The sequence below is a fragment of the Pseudochaenichthys georgianus genome, chromosome 18, assembly GCF_902827115.2.
Source record: "Pseudochaenichthys georgianus chromosome 18, fPseGeo1.2, whole genome shotgun sequence".
NCBI lineage: Eukaryota > Metazoa > Chordata > Actinopteri > Perciformes > Channichthyidae > Pseudochaenichthys > Pseudochaenichthys georgianus.
Window position 1 is genome coordinate 1,854,444 of NC_047520.1, and position 22,954 is coordinate 1,877,397.

Genomic DNA, 22,954 nt, shown 5'->3' on the forward strand with positions numbered 1-22,954 from the left:
ATCTTAGTTTCCTGTCGTTCGGATCACCTAAAGGAGCAGTACATTTTTGTGATCATGTTGGAGGATTTTCTTTGTAACGTTTACATGGCCAGTATATGAACCAGTAATTTCTGAAAAAACGTATGTTGCTATTAGTGGTTCTCAAACCAGAAGCAAAGATTTTGAGATTTAGAAAGGGCAGATCTACAAGCTGGGGTGTAATATTTAACCCAATCTATGGTAGAATTAACCCAGGGCTGTAATTAATTTAACCCAGCATTTGGATTAAATGTATAGCCCATGGCACTGTACGGCAGTGAAGGATCCAGCCCGTTGCGCTGTACGGCAGTGAAGGATCCAGCCCATGGCGCTGTACGGCAGTGAAGGATCCAGCCCATGGCGCTGTACGGCAGTGAAGGATCCAGCCCATGGCGCTGTACGGCAGTGAAGGATCCAGCCCATGGCGCTGTACGGCAGTGAAGGGATCCAGCCCATGGCGCTGTACGTAGTGAAGGATCCAGCCCATGGCGCTGTACGGTAGTGAAGGATCCAGCCCATGGCGCTGTACGGTATGAAGGATCCAGCCCATGGCGCTGTACGGTATGAAGGATCCAGCCCATGGCGCTGTACTCGTCCACAGAGCTCTACCCGCTGGGACAAACATCCAGCAGAGTCTTTGCATGCAGAGTTCTGCAGATACATCTGACGTGTTCAGAGGAAACACCAACACATGCCTGCAGAGCAGAATCAGGCAGATACCCACTGATCATCAACACTCAAGAGAGAGCACTAACATCCTTTAACCACCTTAGGTCCAGCCCCGAGACCCCCTCCACTCAAAGCCCTCCAGAGCCCAGAGCTGACCCAGAGAAGAGTCCCCTATGTCAGCTGGTGCTGAGGCGAGCTGCCCCTCTCAGAGCCACTCTGACCCGTCTCTCAGCAACACTGCTCTCCAAAGCAGAGACAGACCCTAACCAGGCACAGGCTCAGTGACCACAGACTGGAAACAGGAAGACTCAACAGGTCCTGGCAACCAGAGAGAACAGAATCTGTTGAAAGAAAGTATAGAATAAAGAAGATTTCATGATTTTAGTTATTTTTCTACACGTGTCTGTTATTTCTGAATGGAACGCAGCCGCCGTGATCTTCCTGTTGGGACGCGGCCTGTCCCTGCTGTTGCCATGGTGACGTAACAGCGGTAGTGGCAGGAGCAACGGTGGTGAAAACTTTGGAAACAAAAGTTTGTTTTAGAATCAAAAAGTGAGTGAATAACTATATTTCTGTCATTATCTCAGTGTGTTTTACCTTTAATAACAGCATAGTAATGTTAGGACATGTTTCCGAAAAAAAAGGGGGTTTTAAAATTAGTTTGAAATAACGGTTAGTTTGTTAATATATGTAAACAAACTGTTCGAGCTCGTCCTTTTTGTTTTACTAAAATTAACTTTTTTAGAATAGAGATAGACTTCTGTGACCTGTTGTTGATTTTGTGGGATTGTTAAGAGTTACTTACACTTATTTAAATGTTTTAAGGCATTTAAAAGCTAGCCACTCCCAACTCTAGCTTCATAACTAGCGGTTAGCCGTTAGCTCTGTCATTACAGTCCCCAGCACTGTGTAAACAAGAAAACATGATTTTAATAAAAAAAACTGTATATACTTTGTACCGCAATGTATGTTTTTAGTATGTATATTTTTAAAATATATTTATAAAGGACCATGCATTCAAATACATTAATCTAAAAACAAGAGGGATACTAAATGTCAAACTAACAAATAAAACAGATCAAAAACAGATGTATTAAATATAAACACTAGTACATGTATCATTATAACTTGTTCTAACCTTTAAGCTAACTCAGGTACACTTACTAAATGCGTTAATTAAAAATGTAAATGAGTTAAAAGCAAATAATTAATGTTTACCAATACTTTGATTGACAGGTGACGATGAAGTCAGTAGTAAAACAGCGACAGCACTCCGGGTCCTTTCTACCCGAAATCCCCTCCAAAAACAACAACGAAGGGAAGAAGAGTACTCAGCACAGGTGAGTAATACTACTGCAGTACTTAACAATAACACGCAGTGAATGACAAGCTTTATTAAAGTAGGTACGGACTGCAAGTGGTTTGTGTCTTTTCAGCCGGAGGAAGCAGCAGAAGGAGTTCCTCCCACCTGGATCAGATCAATCAGCCGAGGTTCTCTCCAAGGTGGAAATCTCTCTGTGAGTTTACCGGCTGGATGTGATATTATATATTTAAAAAGAACGATGTGCACCCTCAACTACTTGTGTCAAGCTTCTCCAAACCTTCTGCTTCATCGTTTGTTTGTTTGTTCTCCTCTTATATATATATATATATACATTACATATAAATACCTCTCTCATTTCACCAGGTTCAGAAACAGTCTGAAGCAGAACATCTGTGTGGAGCTGCTGCAACAAGGGTTTCACAGGTATCTCTCTTTCTGTCATCCAGCAGGACTCTTTAAAGTAGAGACGCTACACACTGATATACACCTGAACATCAGCAGGAGAGGACTCTTTAAAGTAGAGACACTACATACTGATATACACCTGAACATCAGCAGGACAGGACTCTTTAAAGTAGAGACACTACATACTGATATACACCTGAACATCAGCAGGAGAGGACTCTTTAAAGTAGAGACACTACATACTGATATACACCTGAACATCAGCAGGAGAGGACTCTTTAAAGTAGAGACGCTACACACTGATATACACCTGAACATCAGCAGGAGAGGACTCTTTAAAGTAGAGACACTACATACTGATATACACCTGAACATCAGCAGGAGAGGACTCTTTAAAGTAGAGACACTACATACTGATATACACCTGAACATCAGCAGGAGAGGACTCTTTAAAGTAGAGACACTACATACTGATATACACCTGAACATCAGCAGGAGAGGACTCTTTAAAGTAGAGACACTACGTACTGATATACACCTGAACATCAGCAGGAGAGGACTCTTTAAAGTAGAGACACTACACACTGATATACACCTGAACATCAGCAGGAGAGGACTCTTTAAAGTAGAGACACTACACACTGATATACACCTGAACATCAGCAGGAGAGGACTCTTTAAAGTAGAGACACTACATACTGATATACACCTGAACATCAGCAGGAGAGGACTCTTTAAAGTAGAGACACTACATACTGATATACACCTGAACATCAGCAGGAGAGGACTCTTTAAAGTAGAGACACTACATACTGATATACACCTGAACATCAGCAGGAGAGGACTCTTTAAAGTAGAGACACTACATACTGATATACACCTGAACATCAGCAGGAGAGGACTCTTTAAAGTAGAGACACTACATACTGATATACACCTGAACATCAGCAGGAGAGGACTCTTTAAAGTAGAGACACTACGTACTGATATACACCTGAACATCAGCAGGAGAGGACTCTTTAAAGTAGAGACACTACACACTGATATACACCTGAACATCAGCAGGAGAGGACTCTTTAAAGTAGAGACACTACATACTGATATACACCTGAACATCAGCAGGAGAGGACTCTTTAAAGTAGAGACACTACATACTGATATACACCTGAACATCAGCAGGAGAGGACTCTTTAAAGTAGAGACACTACATACTGATATACACCTGAACATCAGCAGGAGAGGACTCTTTAAAGTAGAGACACTACATACTGATATACACCTGAACATCAGCAGGAGAGGACTCTTTAAAGTAGAGACACTACGTACTGATATACACCTGAACATCAGCAGGAGAGGACTCTTTAAAGTAGAGACACTACGTACTGATATACACCTGAACATCAGCAGGAGAGGACTCTTTAAAGTAGAGACACTACACACTGATATGCACCTGAACATCAGCAGGAGAGGACTCTTTAAAGTAGAGACACTACATACTGATATACACCTGAACATCAGCAGGAGAGGACTCTTTAAAGTAGATACACTACATACTGATATACACCTGAACATCAGCAGGAGAGGACTCTTTAAAGTAGAGACACACATAATGTCTCTTCTCTGTTTTCAGGTCGTTCTCGGAGCTGTTCCTCCTCCTCCGCTCTGATCAGCAGCGCAGAGCGGAGGAAGAATTTGAATCAGACGAACTTCCTCTGGAGCAACAGTGGGACAAACTGGAGACTCTGAGACGACACCTGAGCCGGGCCGAGCAGGCAGAAAACACCTGTACACACACACACACACACACACACACACACACACACACACACACACACACACACACACACACACACACACACACACACACACACACACACACAGGGCCGGCCCTCGGCATAGGCAGTATAGGCGAATGCTAAGGGCGTCAACCCATAGGGGGGCGCCGAAAATAGAAAAAAATATATATATATATTTTTTTATTTCATAACAACACAATTTCCCGATTTTGGATCAACAAAGTACATCTTATTATTTTATACTAACAGAACTACGCCTATATTGCGTACAGCACCCATATTGCTTACAGCACCCATAAACTATGGCACCCCCCCCCCCCCCAAATCAAGTCCCAGTAAAAACCAAAGGTTTATGTGAAATTGTTCTTTTTTTTTAAATAATGGTTTTAGTGTGCAATTATAGGTTTTAATTTTGTATTTGTATTCATTTAAAATAAATCCAACTCCCAAAAAACGTACACAGCTTCTGTGTGCTTTTATTAACATTGGAATTTACTGTGTAAGCGGCCGCGGGGGGAGGGGGGGAGCTTTAGAGAGCCCTCTCCTGAAAGACTGAGCGGCTCTGATAACCTCAGCTCAGTGAGGTAAAGGCACACCTTTATATGATCATTATAGTTATAAAAAAATAAGAGAACAGGTGAAAAACAGGTATAAAATACTGACAGTACAAAAAAGTTGTTATTAATAAACAAGAATACAGTTTGAAAGGAGAGTGATTTGTAAAATATCCAAAAAGAAAAAGAAAATCTGCTTACAGTTCTGTTTCATCTGGTGTTGAGAGATGTATCCATATCTCCTAATGTTGCTCTCAAAGTGCTCCAGATTGATGCTTTTAACTTCAATATAAAAAAAAAGTCTTCCCGGGGGTGCATGCCCCCGGACCCCCCTAGAGGAGGTTAGGTCCCCCCCCACTTAAATCATGTTCACATGGATAAGAAACTAAATACAGTTGCACACATCTTGTGTCCATATCTTTGTTTTGTGGTCATGCCACAAACAAGCACGTGCGAAACATAGTGAGTGTCTGCATTTTGTGGGGGGGGGGGGGGGGGGCGCCAGCTAAAATCTTGCCTAGGGCGGCAAATTGGTCAGGGCCGGCCCTGCACACACACACACACACTGAATGCAATACGTACGTCTGTAAAGTTGTGTGAACTGATATATGAAATGTATATGTGTGTGCGTGTTCGTGTGTGTGTGTGTGTGTGTGTGTGTGTGTGTGTGTGTGTGTGTGTGTGTGTGTGTGTGTGTGTGTGTGTGTGTGTGTGTGTGTGTGTGTGTGTGTGTGTGTGTGTGTGTGTGTGTGTGTGTGTGTGTGTGTGTGTGTGTGTGTGTGTGTGTGTGTGTGTGTGTGTGTAGGCTCCTGGACGGTGGTTTGTGACCAGCGTCTGTTCCTCGCTCAGTTCTTCTCGTCTCCGGAGGACGGCTGGCTTTGTTCACATTTCTACCACAGCTGTGCAGACCGGGAGCAGGGGGGGCGATCCAGACCGGCTACTGAGGCCCGGGCCTGCCTAGCTGAGGTCTACCTGCAGCTAGGTAACACACACACACACACACACACACACACACACACACACACAGTGATTTTAAACGTGAGTCTACTGCACATTCTTCCACTCCAGGCGACCTCCAGGCGGCGCGGCACCAGGCGGATCAGTGTCTCCAGCAGGCGGAGGGTGAAGGCTGGGTGGATTCCTCCGGTCAGCCCCTGAGGCTTCGGGCCCTCCGAGCGCTGAGCAGCGTCTACAGCCGGCTGGCCGACGCTCCTCTGGAGGCCGAGGACCACAGTGAGGCCCTCAGGCTGCTGCACAGGGGCCACATCATCGCTACTGAGGGTAGGAGGGGGGAGACATACATGTACTCGGTCAAAGATTACAAGTACTGTTCGATGGAACCGGGATACAGACAGACGGTGGTGTTTTGTTATGTTAAGACATATGCAAAGATGTCTGAAATGTGTGTGAAAATTATATAATTTCTGTTTCAGCTGAAGATAAAAAGCTTGAATTTGACACCTTGCTCCGACTCGGACTGGCCTATCAGAGCACAGGAGACCACGACACTGCCAAACAGGTGTGTGTGTGTGTGTGTGTGTGTGTGTGTGTGTGTGTGTGTGTGTGTGTGTGTGTGTGTGTGTGTGTGTGTGTGTGTGTGTGTGTGTGTGTGTGTGTGTTTGAATGCCATGTAAATCCTTGAAAACACCAAAACCTACAACTAAACATTTCAATACTGTCTGTCACTCCAAATCCAAATACTTAAACACATAAATACACTATTTCATTGTTGAAAAAGACTCAGTCAATTCATAAAACAGCTGGTTAGTGTAGTTTTTCTCGAATAAACAGCATTTGTTCGGGACTATTTTATGCGGCGGATTAATCCACATATTGTGTTTCCAGCTCTTCAACACCTGCATGCAGATCTGTGGCTCGCTGCATGATGCTGAAGGACTGGGGAAGTCCTACAAGGCTTTGTCCAAATCTATAGAGAGGTACACACACACACACACACACACACACACACACACACACAGTAAATGCCATCAATATTTAAATAGTTGTATTGCCCTTTGAGTTTATGGTTATATTGGTCTGGGTTTGCTTCAACATACTGTCAATACGTGTGTGTGTGTGTGTGTGTGTGTGTGTGTGTGTGTGTGTGTGTGTGTGTGTGTGTGTGTGTGTGTGTGTGTGTGTGTGTGTGTGTGTGTGTGTGTGTGTGTGTGTGTGTGTGTGTGTGTGTGTGTGTGTGTGTGTGTGTGTGTGTGTGTGTGTGTGTGTGTGTCAGTGAGGGAAACACACAGGAAACACTCGAGTGTCTGGAGAAGTTGGTGGACATCTCTCGTGATAACGGGCTGAAACGCAATCTGGCCGACGCCTTCATCTGTCTGGGAAATACCTACTTTACAATGGTATAACACACACACACACACACACACACACACCACATCACTTCACTTTTTTCTGACATTTCTCACTAGGGATGTAACGATACCAAAAACTCACGGTACGATAATATCGCGATAAAAAGTCCACGGTACGATATTTATAAAAAATGTGAATTAAAAAAAAAATAAAATTCTTTATTAACTAATAAATCCGATTTGTACAGCATTTTAGTAGGATAGTAGTATTTTAAAGTGTCAGCAATATAATAATCAGACCCTGCAATAGAATAAATCAAGTTTCACTTTAGTTTTTCAAGTAACTCAACTCTAACTCACTCACTCAGCGTCATCAAGGTTATCTTTTAGGAATATGAGCATGTCCACATTTCCAGGTAGAAGCTGGGATGTTTGGGCGTTTGCAAAATCCCCTGCTGTGGAAACAACTCTCTTGCTTGGTACTGGTGTTGCTGGGACAGAGAGATATGCTTTGGCCATGGGTGACAGCAGTGGGTAAAACTGTGCATTGTCTCTTCACCACTTAAAAAACAATACAGTTACATGACATTACATTTAGCTGACGCTTTTATCCAAAGCGACTTACAATAAGTGCGTTCGACCAACAAAATACAGCCTTGAAGAAAACAGAATCATAAAGTACATCAGGCTTCATAGAGCAAAAACATTTCAAGTGCTACTCAACTGGCTTTAGATAAGCCAGCCCTTTATTAGTATATAAGTGCTTTGTTAATAGTTCTATCGCTCGAAGTGGAGTCGAAGGAGATGAGTTTCAGTCTGGAAGGTGTGTAAGCTTTCTGCTGTCCTGATGTCAATGGGGAGCTCATTCCACCATCTTGGAGCCAGGACAGCAAACCCACGTGTTTCTGCTGATGGGAACTTGGGTCCCCCTCGCAGTGCGGGTGCAGCGAGTCGTCTGGCTGATGCAGAGCGGAGTGCACGTGCTGGGGTGTACGGTTTAACCATGTCCTGGATGTAGGATGGGCCAGATCCATTCGCAGCATGGTACGCAAGTACCAGTGTCTTGAAGTGGATTCTAGCAGTTACCGGAAGCCAGTGGAGGGAGCGGAAGAGCGGCGTGGGGTGGGAGAATTTAGGAAGGTTGAAGACCAGACGAGCCGTTGTTGCCAAGAAGGCGAGGATTATTGACAGAGATATAAATATACTGTTGGTACTTGTCAATGTCTCTAGGTATGTACTGTTGCATCCCAGATCCATACGCACTTGTCTGACAATAACCCGTACAAACAATTTCAATCTGGTTTCCGCCCCCATCACAGACAGAAACAGCACTGGTGAAAATCACTAACGACCTCCTCATGGCAGCTGACTCCGGACTATTAACTATCCTCATCCTCCTTGATCTTAGTGTAGCTTTTGACACCATTTCCCACAGCATCCTCATTGACAGACTGACCTCCATCGGGATCACTGACACACTCATTGACCTCCATCGGGATCACTGACACACCCCTCCTCTGGTTCAAATCATATCTCTCTGGCCGCACTCAGTTCATCCAACTCAAAACCTTCAAATCACAGCCACTTCCAGTCACGACCGGTGTTCCCCAGGGCTCTGTCCTGGGGCCTCTTCTTGTTATCATCTATTTACTTCCTCTTGGCAATATCTTCCGTAAACTCAACATCCACTTTCATTGCTACGCGGATGACACCCAGCTCTACTTGTCCCCCAAACCAACCACCATCCTCCATCCTCCCTCCATCCTCCCTGTCTGACGGCTTACAGGACATCAAATCCTGGTTCTCCTCAAACTTTCTCAAACTTAACGACAGTAAAACCGAGGTTCTCCTCATTGGCACAAAATCCACCCTAACCAAACCTGACAGTTTTTCAATTACTATAGACAACTCTTCAGTCTCCCCTCCCCTCAGGTTAAGAGTCTGGGTGTCATCCTCGACGGCACACTTTCATTCAAATCTCACATCAGTAATATCACTCGGTCTGCCTATTTCCATCTACGCAACATCAACCGCCTCCGCCCGTCCCTTAACCCTAAGACCACCGCCATTCTTGTTCATACCCTGGTCACTTCCCGCATCGACTACTGCAACTCCCTTCTCTTTGGTCTCCCTCTCAAATCCATCCACAGACTTCAACTGGTTCAGAACTCTGCCGCCCGCATCGTCACCAGAACCCCCTCCATTAACCACATCACTCCTGTTCTTCAGCAGCTTCCCTGGCTCCCCGTCAGATCCCGTATCGTTTTTAAGATTCTGCTCCTCGCCTTTAAGGCCATCCATAACCTCACTCCTCTGTACCTCTCCGACCTCCTGCACATCAACACACCCATCCGCACACTCGGATCTTCTGCTTCCCTCAGCCTCACTGCACCCCCCTTCCGTTTAACCACCATGGGGTCTAGAGCCTTCAGCCGCTCTGCACCCCCCTTCCGTTTAACCACCATGGGGTCTAGAGCCTTCAGCCGCTCTGCACCCCCCTTCCGTTTAACCACCATGGGGTCTAGAGCCTTCAGCCGCACTGCACCCCCCTTCCGTTTAACCACCATGGGGTCTAGAGCCTTCAGCCGCTCTGCACCCCCCTTCCGTTTAACCACCATGGGGTCTAGAGCCTTCAGCCGCTCTGCACCCCCCTTCCGTTTAACCACCATGGGGTCTAGAGCCTTCAGCCGCTCTGCACCCCCCTTCCGTTTAACCACCATGGGGTCTAGAGCCTTCAGCCGCTCTGCACCCCGCCTCTGGAACTCCCTCCCACCTGACATCCGCAACACTGACTCTCTCCCCATTTTCAAATCACGCCTCAAAACACATCTCTTCACACTCGCATATCCACCCTGATCATTATCCATCACACATCCTCTGTTTTATTGATTTGGTTATTTGATTGATTTATAAACTGCATGGTCTTGTTTATGTTTCTTATGCTGGTGTTATGTAGTGTGTATCTGGTTTTTTATGTGTTTGTACGGCGACCTTGAGAGCCTTGAAAGGCGCCTATATAAAATAAATGAATTATTATTACATGTACTGTAGCCCTGTAAATACGATGTCCTTTTGTGTTATCTGTTATTTTATGTTCATGTTGTAACCTATGGGACCATCTGGTTGAATAAAGGTTTAAAAAAAAAAAATGTAAAAAAAAAAAAGAATCGCAGTAGATTTTGTCTCACGACGGTATTGAGACATTTATTTACCGCGATATTACGATGTTCGATATATCATTACATCCCTATTTCTCACATATTTTTCAGACTTTCACAAAATATTCTGACATATTTATAATTTTTTTGTCACACATATATCACATTTTGTATTTAAATGTACCATAACATTTTTCATATATTCCTAACATGTTTCATATTGATTATATTCAAGGAAACGTAACGTCTCAGCTCTATTTATGTGTTTATTATAACTATTTATCTACCTTTATTTCTTGAACCACATTTGTTTTGTCATTAGTGTGTAGACCGGTTATAATATGTTATTATTAATAAAACATTTGAACAAAACAAGTAATTACAGTACAAATAAAACAGGTGTTAAAACCAGCTTCTGAAGCCCCAACATGTTGAGGTGTTGATAAAGAGTGAAGAACTACAGGTAGATATAACTGCCAATGGAACAACCTGAATACAACACATGTATAACTTTCGCTCCGGATGAATAGAGTTGTATTTCCTTCTTCTCGTGTCTCTGGTTGTAGCGGGAGTACAGCAGAGCCTCTGAGTTCTTCCTGCAGGGTTACGAGGTTTCCTGTGAGCTGGGAGACGTGGCTCTGCTGCAGAAAGCTCAGGTGAGTTTCTGCCACTCACTTCAAGGATTCAAGGCTTTTACTGTCATTCGTACAACGCTCCAGTGTAGAAGATCTGGGCTCCGTGTATCCATCATTTCCAACATGTAGAGTACATGTAAGTAAGAGCAGAGGTGGGAGGTAGTGGAGTACAAATACTTTGTTACTGTAATTAAGTACATGTTTCTGGTATCAGTACTTTACTCCACTACCTATTTTTCTGACGACTTTTTACTTTGACTTCTCACATGTTGAACCCAAATACCTGTACTTTCTACTTCTCACATGTTGAACCCAAATACCTGTACTTTCTACTTCTCACATGTTGAACCCAAATACCTGTACTTTCTACTTCTTACATGTTGAACACAAATACCTGTACTTTCTACTTCTCACATGTTGAACCCAAATACCTGTACTTTCTACTTCTTACATGTTGAACACAAATACCTGTACTTTCTACTTCTCACATGTTGAACACAAATACCTGTACTTTCTACTTCTCTCATGTTGAACTCAAATACCTGTACTTTCTACTTCTTACATGTTGAACTCAAATACCTGTACTTTCTACTTCTTACATGTTGAACACAAATACCTGTACTTTCTACTTCTCACATGTTGAACACAAATACCTGTACTTTCTACTTCTCACATGTTAAACTCAAATACCTGTACTTTCTACTTCTTACATGTTGAACACAAATACCTGTACTTTCTACTTCTCACATGTTGAACACAAATACCTGTACTTTCTACTTCTTACATGTTAAACTCAAATACCTGTACTTTCTACTTCTTACATGTTGAACACAAATACCTGTACTTTCTACTTCTCACATGTTAAACTCAAATACCTGTACTTTCTACTTCTTACATGTTGAACACAAATACCTGTACTTTCTACTTCTCACATGTTGAACACAAATACCTGTACTTTCTACTTCTTACATGTTAAACTCAAATACCTGTACTTTCTACTTCTTACATGTTGAACACAAATACCTGTACTTTCTACTTCTCACATGTTGAACTCAAATACCTGTACTTTCTACTTCTTACATGTTGAACACAAATACCTGTACTTTCTACTTCTCACATGTTGAACTCAAATACCTGTACTTTCTACTTCTTACATGTTGAACACAAATACCTGTACTTTCTACTTCTTACATGTTGAACTCAAATACCTGTACTTTCTACTTCTTACATGTTGAACACAAATACCTGTACTTTCTACTTCTTACATGTTGAACACAAATACCTGTACTTTCTACTTCTCACATGTTAAACTCAAATACCTGTACTTTCTACTTCTTACATGTTGAACACAAATACCTGTACTTTCTACTTCTCACATGTTGAACACAAATACCTGTACTTTCTACTTCTTACATGTTAAACTCAAATACCTGTACTTTCTACTTCTTACATGTTGAACACAAATACCTGTACTTTCTACTTCTCACATGTTGAACTCAAATACCTGTACTTTCTACTTCTTACATGTTGAACACAAATACCTGTACTTTCTACTTCTTACATGTTGAACTCAAATACCTGTACTTTCTACTTCTTACATGTTGAACACAAATACCTGTACTTTCTACTTCTTACATGTTGAACTCAAATACCTGTACTTTCTACTTCTCACATGTTAACTCAAATACCTGTACTTTCTACTTCTTACATGTTGAACACAAATACCTGTACTTTCTACTTCTCACATGTTGAACACAAATACCTGTACTTTCTACTTCTTACATGTTAAACTCAAATACCTGTACTTTCTACTTCTCTCATGTTGAACTCAAATACCTGTACTTTCTACTTCTTACATGTTGAACTCAAATACCTGTACTTTCTACTTCTCACATGTTAAACTCAAATACCTGTACTTTCTACTTCTTACATGTTGAACACAAATACCTGTACTTTCTACTTCTCACATGTTGAACACAAATACCTGTACTTTCTACTTCTTACATGTTAAACTCAAATACCTGTACTTTCTACTTCTCTCATGTTGAACTCAAATACCTGTACTTTCTACTTCTTACATGTTGAACACAAATACCTGTACGTTCTACTTCTTACATGTTGAACTCAAATACCTGTACTTTCTACTTCTTACATGTTGAACTCAAATACCTGTACTTTCTACTTCTCACATGTTGAACCCAAATACCTGTACTTTCTACTTCTCTCATGTTGAACTCAAATACCTGTACTTTCTACTTCTTACATGTTGAACTCAAATACCTGTACTTTCTACTTCTTACATGTTGAACTCAAATACCTGTACTTTCTACTTCTTACATGTTGAACCCAAATACCTGTACTTTCTACTTCTCTCATGTTGAACTCAAATACCTGTACTTTCTACTTCTTACATGTTGAACTCAAATACCTGTACTTTCTACTTCTTACATGTTGAACTCAAATACCTGTACTTTCTACTTCTTACATGTTGAACTCAAATACCTGTACTTTCTACTTCTTACATGTTGAACTCAAATACCTGTACTTTCTACTTCTTACATGTTGAACTCAAATACCTGTACTTTCTACTTCTTACATGTTGAACTCAAATACCTGTACTTTCTACTTCTTACATGTTGAACTCAAATACCTGTACTTTCTACTTCTCTCATGTTGAACTCAAATACCTGTACTTTCTACTTCTTACATGTTGAACTCAAATACCTGTACTTTCTACTTCTTACATGTTGAACTCAAATACCTGTACTTTCTACTTCTTACATGTTGAACACAAATACCTGTACTTTCTACTTCTTACATGTTGAACTCAAATACCTGTACTTTCTACTTCTTACATGTTGAACTCAAATACCTGTACTTTCTACTTCTCTCATGTTGAACTCAAATACCTGTACTTTCTACTTCTCACATGTTGAACTCAAATACCTGTACTTTCTACTTCTCTCATGTTGAACACAAATACCTGTACTTTCTACTTCTCACATGTTGAACCCAAATACCTGTACTTTCTACTTCTTACATGTTGAACTCAAATACCTGTACTTTCTACTTCTTACATGTTGAACTCAAATACCTGTACTTTCTACTTCTTACATGTTGAACACAAATACCTGTACTTTCTACTTCTAACATGTTGAACTCAAATACCTGTACTTTCTACTTCTTACATGTTGAACTCAAATACCTGTACTTTCTACTTCTCACATGTTGAACCCAAATACCTGTACTTTCTACTTCTCTCATGTTGAACTCAAATACCTGTACTTTCTACTTCTTACATGTTGAACTCAAATACCTGTACTTTCTACTTCTTACATGTTGAACTCAAATACCTGTACTTTCTACTTCTTACATGTTGAACACAAATACCTGTACTTTCTACTTCTTACATGTTGAACTCAAATACCTGTACTTTCTACTTCTTACATGTTGAACTCAAATACCTGTACTTTCTACTTCTCACATGTTGAACTCAAATACCTGTACTTTCTACTTCTCACATGTTGAACCCAAATACCTGTACTTTCTACTTCTTACATGTTGAACTCAAATACCTGTACTTTCTACTTCTCACATGTTGAACTCAAATACCTGTACTTCTACTTCTACATGTTGAACTCAAATACCTGTACTTTCTACTTCTTACATGTTGAACTCAAATACCTGTACTTTCTACTTCTTACATGTTGAACCAAATACCTGTACTTTCTACTTCTTACATGTTGAACTCAAATACCTGTACTTTCTACTTCTTACATGTTGAACACAAATACCTGTACTTTCTACTTCTAACATGTTGAACTCAAATACCTGTACTTTCTACTTCTTACATGTTGAACACAAATACCTGTACTTTCTACTTCCTACATGTTGAACTCAAATACCTGTACTTTCTACTTCTTACATGTTGAACCCAAATACCTGTACTTTCTACTTCTTACATGTTGAACACAAATACCTGTACTTTCTACTTCTTACATGTTGAACTCAAATACCTGTACTTTCTACTTCTTACATGTTGAACTCAAATACCTGTACTTTCTACTTCTCTACATGTTGAACACAAATACCTGTACTTTCTACTTCTTACATGTTGAACTCAAATACCTGTACTTTCTACTTCTACATGTTGAACTCAAATACCTGTACTTTCTACTTCTCTCATGTTGAACTCAAATACCTGTACTTTCTACTTCTTACATGTTGAACTCAAATACCTGTACTTTCTACTTCTAACATGTTGAACTCAAATACCTGTACTTTCTACTTCTCTCATGTTGAACTCAAATACCTGTACTTTCTACTTCTTACATGTTGAACTCAAATACCTGTACTTTCTACTTCTACATGTTGAACTCAAATACCTGTACTTTCTACTTCTTACATGTTGAACCCAAATACCTGTACTTTCTACTTCTTACATGTTGAACACAAATACCTGTACTTTCTACTTCTTACATGTTGAACTCAAATACCTGTACTTTCTACTTCTTACATGTTGAACCCAAATACCTGTACTTTCTACTTCTTACATGTTGAACACAAATACCTGTACTTTCTACTTCTTACATGTTGAACTCAAATACCTGTACTTTCTACTTCTCACATGTTGAACTCAAATACCTGTACTTTCTACTTCTCTCATGTTGAACTCAAATACCTGTACTTTCTACTTCTTACATGTTGAACTCAAATACCTGTACTTTCTACTTCTTACATGTTGAACTCAAATACCTGTACTTTCTACTTCTCTCATGTTGAACTCAAATACCTGTACTTTCTACTTCTTACATGTTGAACTCAAATACCTGTACTTTCTACTTCTTACATGTTGAACTCAAATACCTGTACTTTCTACTTCTTACATGTTGAACTCAAATACCTGTACTTTCTACTTCTTACATGTTGAACTCAAATACCTGTACTTTCTACTTCTTACATGTTGAACTCAAATACCTGTACTTTCTACTTCTCTCATGTTGAACTCAAATACCTGTACTTTCTACTTCTTATATGTTGAACTCAAATACCTGTACTTTCTACTTCTTACATGTTGAACTCAAATACCTGTACTTTCTACTTCTCTCATGTTGAACTCAAATACCTGTACTTTCTACTTCTTATATGTTGAACTCAAATACCTGTACTTTCTACTTCTTACATGTTGAACTCAAATACCTGTACTTTCTACTTCTCTCATTTCCCAAACAGCTGGTTCCTTTAGTCTGAATGTGTGTTGGTGCGTGGTCATTATTCTTTAGAGTCACTGCGTGCCTATTGGTTGGAACACGATCCGTGTATCCATCACTTCCTGGTCTTCTCTAAAGAAGAGGGACCAATGGAAATGTTGTCATGTTGCCGTTGGTCACCATGGAAACATTCATTAGCTAACAATGACATTATTGTTCTATTAATATAAAGGGAGGTCAGGTGCTCTTTAAAGCAGCTGCTAGCTATGGGTACTTTCTACTGAAGGACACTTCAAAGCCTCTTTACTTTCACTAGAGTAAAGAAGTTTAGTCAGTACTTCTACTTTCACCAGAGTATTTTTAAACACGAGTATCTGTACTTCTACTTGAGTAAAGGATGTGTGTACTTCTACTTGAGTAAAGGATGTGTGTACTTCTACTTGAGTAAAGGATGTGTGTACTTCTACTTGAGTAAAGGATGTGTGGACTTCTACTTGAGTAAAGGATGTGTGTACTTCTACTTGAGTAAAGGATGTGTGTACTTCTACTTGAGTAAAGGATGTGTGTACTTCTACTTGAGTAAAGGATGTGTGTACTTCTACTTGAGTAAAGGATGTGTGTACTTCTACTTGAGTAAAGGATGTGTGTACTTCTACTTGAATAAAGGATGTGTGGACTTCTACTTGAGTAAAGGATGTGTGGACTTCTACTTGAGTAAAGGATGTGTGTACTTCTACTTGAGTAAAGGATGTGTGTACTTCTACTTGAGTAAAGGATGTGTGTACTTCTACTTGAGTAAAGGATGTGTGTACTTCTACTTGAGTAAAGGATGTGTGTACTTCTACTTGAGTAAAGGATGTGTGGACTTCTACTTGAGTAAAGGATGTGTGTACTTCTACTTGAGTAAAGGATGTGTGTACTCTTGCCCTCTCTGCTCAGGTGTTGGTTGGAACTTCTCGCGCTCGCTCTCTGTTCGGGAAGTTCAGCGCTGACGTGGAGTCGTGTTCGCCGGCCGCCCTGAAACGCCTCATCTCGTGGAAAGAGACGAGAGGACGACAGGAAGTCGGCTCAGATTCTACAGGAAGTGATGCTGCTGCTGCCTGGTTCTGAAAATACATCTCATAACAACACTGGGGAACACAGCTACTCTTTATACCCAGTATTCACTGTTGTACAGAATACAAACTTTCAAAAACAAATATACCATCTGTGATCTCATTATGTCAACACCAGAGGTGGGAGATGTACTCAGATCTTGTACTTGAGTAAAAGTAGAAGTACTTATACTTACTCCAGGACTTTAACTTGTAACAGAGTATTCCTACACTCTGGTACTTCTACAAAGTACTTTTACTCAAGTACAAGATCTGAGTACTTCTACTTTTACTCAAGTACAAGATCTGAGTACTTCTATTTTACTCAAGTACAGGGTCAGAGTACTTCTACTTTTACTCAAGTACAAGATCTGAGTACTTCTACTTTTACTCAAGTACAAGATCTGAGTACTTCTACTTTTACTCAAGTACAAGATCTGAGTACTTCTACTTTTACTCAAGTACAATATCTGAGTACTTCTACTTTTACTCAAGTACAATATCTGAGTACTTTTACTAAAGTTCAAGATCTGAGTACTTCTACTTTTACTCAAGTACAATATCTGAGCACTTCTACTTTTACTCAAGTACAATATCTGAGTACTTCTACTTTTACTCAAGTACAAGATCTGAGTACTTCTACTTTTACTCAAGTACAATATCTGAGCACTTTTACTTTTACTAAAGTACAAGATCTGAGTACTTCTACTTTTACTCAAGTACAAGATCTGAGTACTTCTACTTTTACTCAAGTACAATATCTGAGTACTTCTACTTTTACTCAAGTACAAGATCTGAGTACTTCTACTTTTACTTAAGTAGGCTACAGGATCTGAGTACTTCTACTTTTACTCAAGTACAAGATCTGAGTACTTCTACTTTTACTCAAGTACAAGATCTGAGTACTTCTACTTTTACTCAAGTACAATATCTGAGTACTTCTACTTTTACTCAAGTACAGGGTCAGAGTACTTCTACTGTTACTTAAGTAGGCTACAGGATCTGAGTACTTCTACTTTTACTCAAGTACAAGATCTGAGTACTTCTACTTTTACTCAAGTACAAGATCTGAGTACTTCTACTTTTACTCAAGTACAATATCTGAGTACTTCTACTTTTACTCAAGTACAGGGTCAGAGTACTTCTACTGTTACTCAAGTAGCCTACAAGAGTAGGCCTACTTTTTCCACCTTTGGTTGAATTAAATGCAACGTATTATATGTTTAGCAATTTCTGTATGGATGTTATTGAATTGTTACTATTATTACTTTTTGTGTTACACTATTTCAAGTATTTATAATTTTGTTATTTAATTTTCAGAGGAAATACAAATAAAATTTTCACACTTTTATTTCTTGGCCATTTTTTTCAAACATTTTTAATTTTATCTCGCTATATATACTAGCTAAATTATATAAATTGTTTTCACAAACTGTATTTATCTAGGTATAATTGATCTACTTTAAAGAAATATCATTAATCCCCTTTATTTATATTTGTTTTCCAAAAAAAACGAATTATATTGTATTTACGGTGCGTCATTTCTACCTACGGTAAATCCTGCGCCTCTCCGCCAGTCCTTACGGCGCGTCTGCAGCCCATGTGTGCGGAAGTATCTGCGCTTGTTCTGCTTCTGTTTTCTGACAGAGAAAAAAAAAGCTCCAGAGGAGAATCTCTGAGGAGGCTGAGGATACTTCTACCCGGCTTTGGAGTGACGCTGGCCGGCGGGAAAGATCTGGAGCACCGGGGTCTGAAACATGGGCCTCCTGGCGAGGGTCCGGAAAGAGTGGTTCATTATCGGGATAGTGCTGGTCATCTTATCCGCCAAACTGCAGCCGAGCATCGGTGTGAGAGGAGGCGAGTAAACACCCAGTGAAGTCCATTAAAATCTCTACGTAATATATATTCATGTGTGTCTAAAAGAATGCTGTTTTATTATCTTTTAGTGCCAGATTTCTAAAGCGTTTCCTCCTATTTGTATGTACTTTTTCTCTTATATAGCCACACATGATCTCGTAGAAAATGAAGCATTAATTCAAAGTTAGGAATCAGTGGAATGAATCGGTATGGGAGTGCTTCACCTGCAAACATTTTACTTTTAATAAACTACCAACTTTAATACTTAATTTAACTCAGTTTTGCCCATCGCTCCTGGCTTTAGAATGGAAGAAAAGTGGTTTAAAAAAAGTGGTTTTGTACTCAAATACTTGTTATTTATTATACATGTTGTTCGCCGAATTACATTTTAGAACTAGGTAAATAATTTAAGCATACAGTGAATTTATAATTAATGTTTATATTTGATAAAAAGTTGAATTTACTGTTAAATTCGTGGTTTTCTAAATGGAGTTTTGGTTCCAACGTGAATAAGGGCTACTACATTCCTCTTCAACTGTGTGTGTGCGTGTGCGCGCGCGCGTGTGTGTGTGAGAGAGACACACTCACTGACTGTATGACTTTGAGGGAGACTTTGTGTGTGTGTGTGTGTGTGTGTGTGTGTGTGTGTGTGTGTGTGTGTGTGTGTGTGTGTGTGTGTGTGTGTGTGTGTGTGTGTGTGTGTGTGTGTGTGTGTGTGTGTGTGTGTGTGTGTGTGTGTGTGTGTGTGTGTGTGTGTGTGTGTGTGTGTGTGTGTGTGTGTGTGTGTGTGTGTGTGTGTGTGTGTGTGTGTGACATACTGCCTGTATGACTTTGAGGGAGACTTTGTGTGTGTGTGTGTGTGTGTGTGTGTGTGTGTGTGTGTGTGTGTGCGTGTGTGTGTGACATACTGCCTGTATGACTTTGAGGGAGACTTTGTGTGTGTGTGTGTGTGTGTGTGTGTGTGCGTGTGTGTGTGACATACTGCCTGTATGACTTTGAGGGAGACTTTGTGTGTGTGTGTGTGTGTATATGTGTGTGTATGCGCGCGCGTGTGTGTCCTCTCCTTACCTGGCGCTGCAGTGACACGTTGCATTCAGCCGTCATGTCGACACACACACATTCATTGGCTCATACCCAGTGGCGGCTGGTGGAACATATTTTTGGTGGGGCTGTTGATAGAGTGAGTAAACTTTTTGTTTTGGGACAAATGACCCCTTAAATCAGGACTTCTGGTGATGTAATGGCGCGTTTCCAGTGCAGCGCGGAGCTCGCTTTAATGCTGCGTTCAGACCGGACGCGATGCGAATATTCGCTTCGCTCTAAACGCTCGAGTTTCACCGCAGCTGTCAGCTGTGTTTACTCGCATCATTCAAACAAGACGCGCTGGCTCGGGAGCTACAGCTACAAAAACATGAACATATTTTACCGTGATTAAATTGTAATACACGTTTCTAAATGATGCCGACGTAACAACATACTGATACCGGTTAGTAAAAACCATGAATTAATGCTTTGAGTCTGCAGACAGACGGCAGAGAAACAGCTTTTAGAATGCATGTTTTCTGAATGGAGATCGGCTAAGCTAACGCTATATATGCTCCGACCGTCCACACTCACAACAACGGCCTACAGACATAAATAAACCAGCGACTGTATTCTCCATGACACAGGCAGTCTGTGGTTTGGACTTGTTTAACTTTTGTCTGGTTTCTGAACAGATCGTATCTGTCCCCGGCTGTTTGAAGAGCAAGCATGTGAAACAAAAGATAGCATTTACCTGTTTGCATCGTTTGCATCCAGCTAGCCATGTGAGAAGCCTTGTTGATACGTTTTGTCTTTTTCACGAGCTTGCTGTGATATATACAAATCGGGTTGGTCCGGTCCAAGGTCTTTAAGTATCAATTTATCTCCCAAACTTCTCCTTTCAAAAGGATTGGAGAGTAGCTCTTGGGCGGACCGAGGTGCGGCGACTCCACCTGCACACCATTCTCATCCAAATACTGCGTCACCTTGGTCACTCACGAGTCTAAAAAACAACTCACGTCAACGCACGTAAGCAACATGGGCGACAACGTGAGCGCCCACGTGACCAAAATATTTGACGGCGCTGATTGGCTGAAATTATGTTTTGGCGGCACAGTTTACTATTGAGACTTTTGCAACCTGCTGGTTGCTGCTGTTTGGCTCGGGGGCTCTGCCCCGTAATGATAAACTAATGCCACGGGCAAGGCCAGGCAGGAAACAGGTGACTTATCAGTAACTTTAGACATCGTAACACAATTTTAAACGAGATTGTATTGTAGATTATACATTTTTGTGATACTAATTGTATGATATTTACCTTGTTCATTAAAAATTAAATATTTTTTTTAAATATTTTTTTTTAAAATATATATTTTTTAATTTAATTTTTATTTTTATTTTTTATTTTGTATCTGGCAAGAGGTGGGGCGGCGCCCCTATGGGCCGGCCGCCACTGCTCATATCTCTTTTATGTACTCCTGTGGGAGTTCAGCAGCTCTTTGGCATCAGGCTGTAAAATAGATAACATCCATTATCTTGTATGTATTTTCACTGAGGAAACACAGTTGTTGTTATCATCCCCTGTCTGATGACCTCGAAGGAACCTGTATCAGTTCAGTCACACCTCCAGGCGTTATCCTGCAGATTAGATGAGAATAGCTCCTGTGCTGAGATGGGTCTGTCTGCAGACCGCAGCAAGGAGGCGTTTCCTATAGGGGCGTTTCCTAACTTTTTGTATCCAGCTGCTTTTATAAATCCTCGCAGAAGAAGTCATTGTTCTAGTGATGGGAATTCCAGCTCTTCTTGCTGAGCCGGATCATCTGGCTCACCAAGAAGAGCCGGCTCTTTCGGCTCCCAAGGGCTCTTCAGTTTACCACATATTATACCTTTTAATTAAATCAAATGTAGCGCTGTTTTGACTAATGATTTATATGTGTACACATATATCACTTAAATGATTCAAGACATCCTTTGTACTGAAGTATTCAAAAGTAAAAATTACATGTTTAATATAAATTATTTGCTGTGGCCAATTGTCTTCATTGCATTTACAGACCCGTGTAACTCTCTGATACCACCCAATGAATGCATTGACTTGCTTGTAGAACCACGCTACACAAAACAAATGGCAACACCTATAAAAACTATTTAAAAAAAGGGGCTACTGTATCAACCTATATAAAGTATATAAATATAGTTTTTCTCCCTGCAGGAGAGGGGAGCGTGCTTTGAGATCAGCTGCTAGGCTGCAGCGGGGAGAAGAGGGGGACAAAAAGAGATCTCCGTCCTCCGTGTTTTATTCTTATAGAAGTAAGAAGAGAAGTAACGGGCAGAAACCCTCCTTTTTACGCAGCGGTCCAGACATAGACATCATAGCTACGGCGACATAGTTGCCAGTTACTTTTGGCATTAGGGCAGGGATATCTTTCAAGGTTTGACATAATGAATTGTGCTACTTGTAAAGCAAGCAACGATGTTTTCAAATCTGTAATCAAAAAGCTCCTCAAAAACACTATAGAAGCAGTTCCTGCCGTTGTTACGTTAGTTCAAACAGTAACAACGGACTACTTTTCTTAGCGGATGCATGTCAATTTAAATCAATACAAAAAACTATTTTTTAAATCAATAAAATCTTTTTCTAAATCCATAAAAGCATTTCAATTATTATTGGGAGTCATGTCGTTACTTTGTTGAGAATGTGGCCGTGTGTAATAAGCGGGATAATGTCCACATTGCATAATGTGCCTTCATGCCGATCTAGATCCCTCCGCAAAAACAAAACAAAAAACGGCTCGTTCGCGGGCGAGAGCCGGCTCCCGTCGTCCACTATAGGAAACGCCCCTATAGGAAACGCCCCTATAGGAAACGCCCCTATAGGAAACGCCCCTATAGGAAACGCCCC

The 22,954-nt window shown here is 40.7% G+C and overlaps 2 protein-coding genes across 3 annotated transcripts in view; both read left to right on the forward strand.

Moving 5' to 3' along the window:
• The first annotated feature begins 1,162 nt into the window (after positions 1-1,162).
• Positions 1,163-17,277, forward strand: ttc29 (tetratricopeptide repeat domain 29). The gene is made up of 12 exons (XM_034106402.2): positions 1,163-1,239; positions 1,924-2,027; positions 2,124-2,204; positions 2,375-2,434; positions 4,047-4,201; positions 5,572-5,748; positions 5,835-6,047; positions 6,200-6,285; positions 6,612-6,703; positions 7,000-7,123; positions 10,800-10,889; positions 17,018-17,277. Exons 2-12 carry the CDS (start codon positions 1,930-1,932, stop codon positions 17,186-17,188), a joined length of 1,347 nt encoding a protein of 448 aa, XP_033962293.1. The 5' UTR covers positions 1,163-1,239; positions 1,924-1,929; the 3' UTR covers positions 17,189-17,277.
• A 1,490-nt stretch (positions 17,278-18,767) lies between these two features.
• Positions 18,768-22,954, forward strand: part of slc10a7 (solute carrier family 10 member 7) — a 14,647-nt gene continuing 10,460 nt past the window's right edge. The window contains exon 1 of one of the 2 annotated variants that reach the window (XM_034106344.2): positions 18,768-19,029. In XM_034106344.2, the coding sequence (XP_033962235.1) occupies positions 18,930-19,029 (100 nt within the window). In that variant the 5' untranslated portion in view covers positions 18,768-18,929. The remainder of the gene's footprint in view (positions 19,030-22,954) is intronic. The other variant, XM_034106343.2, reaches the window with a different exon arrangement.